At 41.4% G+C, this 1,233-nt stretch overlaps 1 protein-coding gene across 1 annotated transcript; it reads left to right on the top strand.

Moving 5' to 3' along the window:
• The first annotated feature begins 211 nt into the window (after nucleotides 1–211).
• LOC144971701 (fibrinogen-like protein 1) lies at nucleotides 212–1,048 on the top strand. The gene has a single exon (XM_078912776.1). The coding sequence runs from the start codon at nucleotides 212–214 to the stop codon at nucleotides 1,046–1,048; it is 837 nt and encodes a 278-aa protein (XP_078768902.1).
• Nucleotides 1,049–1,233: the final 185 nt, after the last annotated feature.

Below are 1,233 nucleotides of genomic sequence, written 5' to 3'. Positions count from 1 at the left end.
AAAGATATTAAATACAGCTCCTTGTAAAAGAGGAACAATGATTGCTAAACCGTTGTTGGTGTTTTGCATGGTGATGATAATAATAATGAGAGACATCAACTGCAGTGTTTTAGAGTCAAAGTTTTTTGCGTCTTCGATTTGTGATGTTAACGCTCGAATCTCCAACAGATGCTCAAAATTAGAAAAACGTTCTGGAATTATTTGGTGCGCAATGAAATGTGCCAGATATGAAAGTTGTATTGGTGCCAGCTTAGATAGTACAGGTTCCTGCTACATCCATCACGAATGTGGAGCTGTGTCGGGTTGTGTTACTATGGCAACAGATCATGTTTATATGTCAAAAACTTGTGCAAACGGCGGCAAATTGGAACCTTCAAACCAGCGATGTCAATGCGCGAATGGATGGGTTGGATCTACTTGTCAAAAGTACCCAACAAAATGCCTTGATCTTATTAATGCAAACAACCTTCAGGATGTGGTAAAAACCAAACTTGACATCTACAGTGATGGGTCGTATCTTATAGATGTTTTCTGTAGGCGCCACCCGACTTGGTATCAAACGTTAGCACTTCGAAACAGTGGCGAAAAAGATTTCAACAAAACATGGGAGGAATATCGTGACGGGTTCTATATTGACGACAGCCATTTCTGGATTGGGCTGAAACACATGCGAGCCTTGAACACAATTGGTGAGTTTAAACAAATGACGCTCACAATCCATTTTCGTGTTGGAACAAAAACTTTCCGGAGATTAGCAGACGCTGATATTTCAGACCAGAACAGCAGGTATTTTTTGACGTATTCATCGGATCTTTTTCACGGGACTTCATCCACAGGCTACACGTTGAGGAACTGCTGGTCTAGTCACAAAAACCAACCATTTTCAGCCTGGAACATGGACAACGATGACGTCATCCAATCAAATTGTGCCGCGAAGGCAGGATCGGGTTGGATGTTCGCTGACTGTAATCCTGACTGCAATCTTTTTGGCTGGGCTTCACACTACTCCCCGTCAAAGCCTGCAGCCTCAATCATAAAACTTTCTTGAATAGACATGAATGACCAGGGGAGCAATATCAAAATAATCGAACTTGGTTTACACGACTAGCTAGAGTTATCCAAGCCCAACACGACTCAGGTTTGAATGAGTAGTATCTAGCATTAGGAAATAACGGAGATTGATACTGTATGAAATGGGGTGTTAAAAATTAAAATTTTGTGAAGCGCATCGGA

The sequence above is a fragment of the Berghia stephanieae genome, chromosome 4 (genome assembly GCF_034508935.2).
Source record: "Berghia stephanieae isolate SIO BIC M18660-M18661 chromosome 4, UCSD_Bste_1.3, whole genome shotgun sequence".
Lineage (NCBI taxonomy): Eukaryota > Metazoa > Mollusca > Gastropoda > Nudibranchia > Aeolidiidae > Berghia > Berghia stephanieae.
This window is presented reverse-complemented; position numbering and strand designations above follow the sequence as displayed.

What these genes read in the sequence shown, in the direction of transcription:
- LOC144971701 (XM_078912776.1), top strand. Translation starts at nt 212, where the DNA reads ATGAAATGTGCCAGATATGAAAGTTGTATTGGTGCCAGCTTAGATAGT.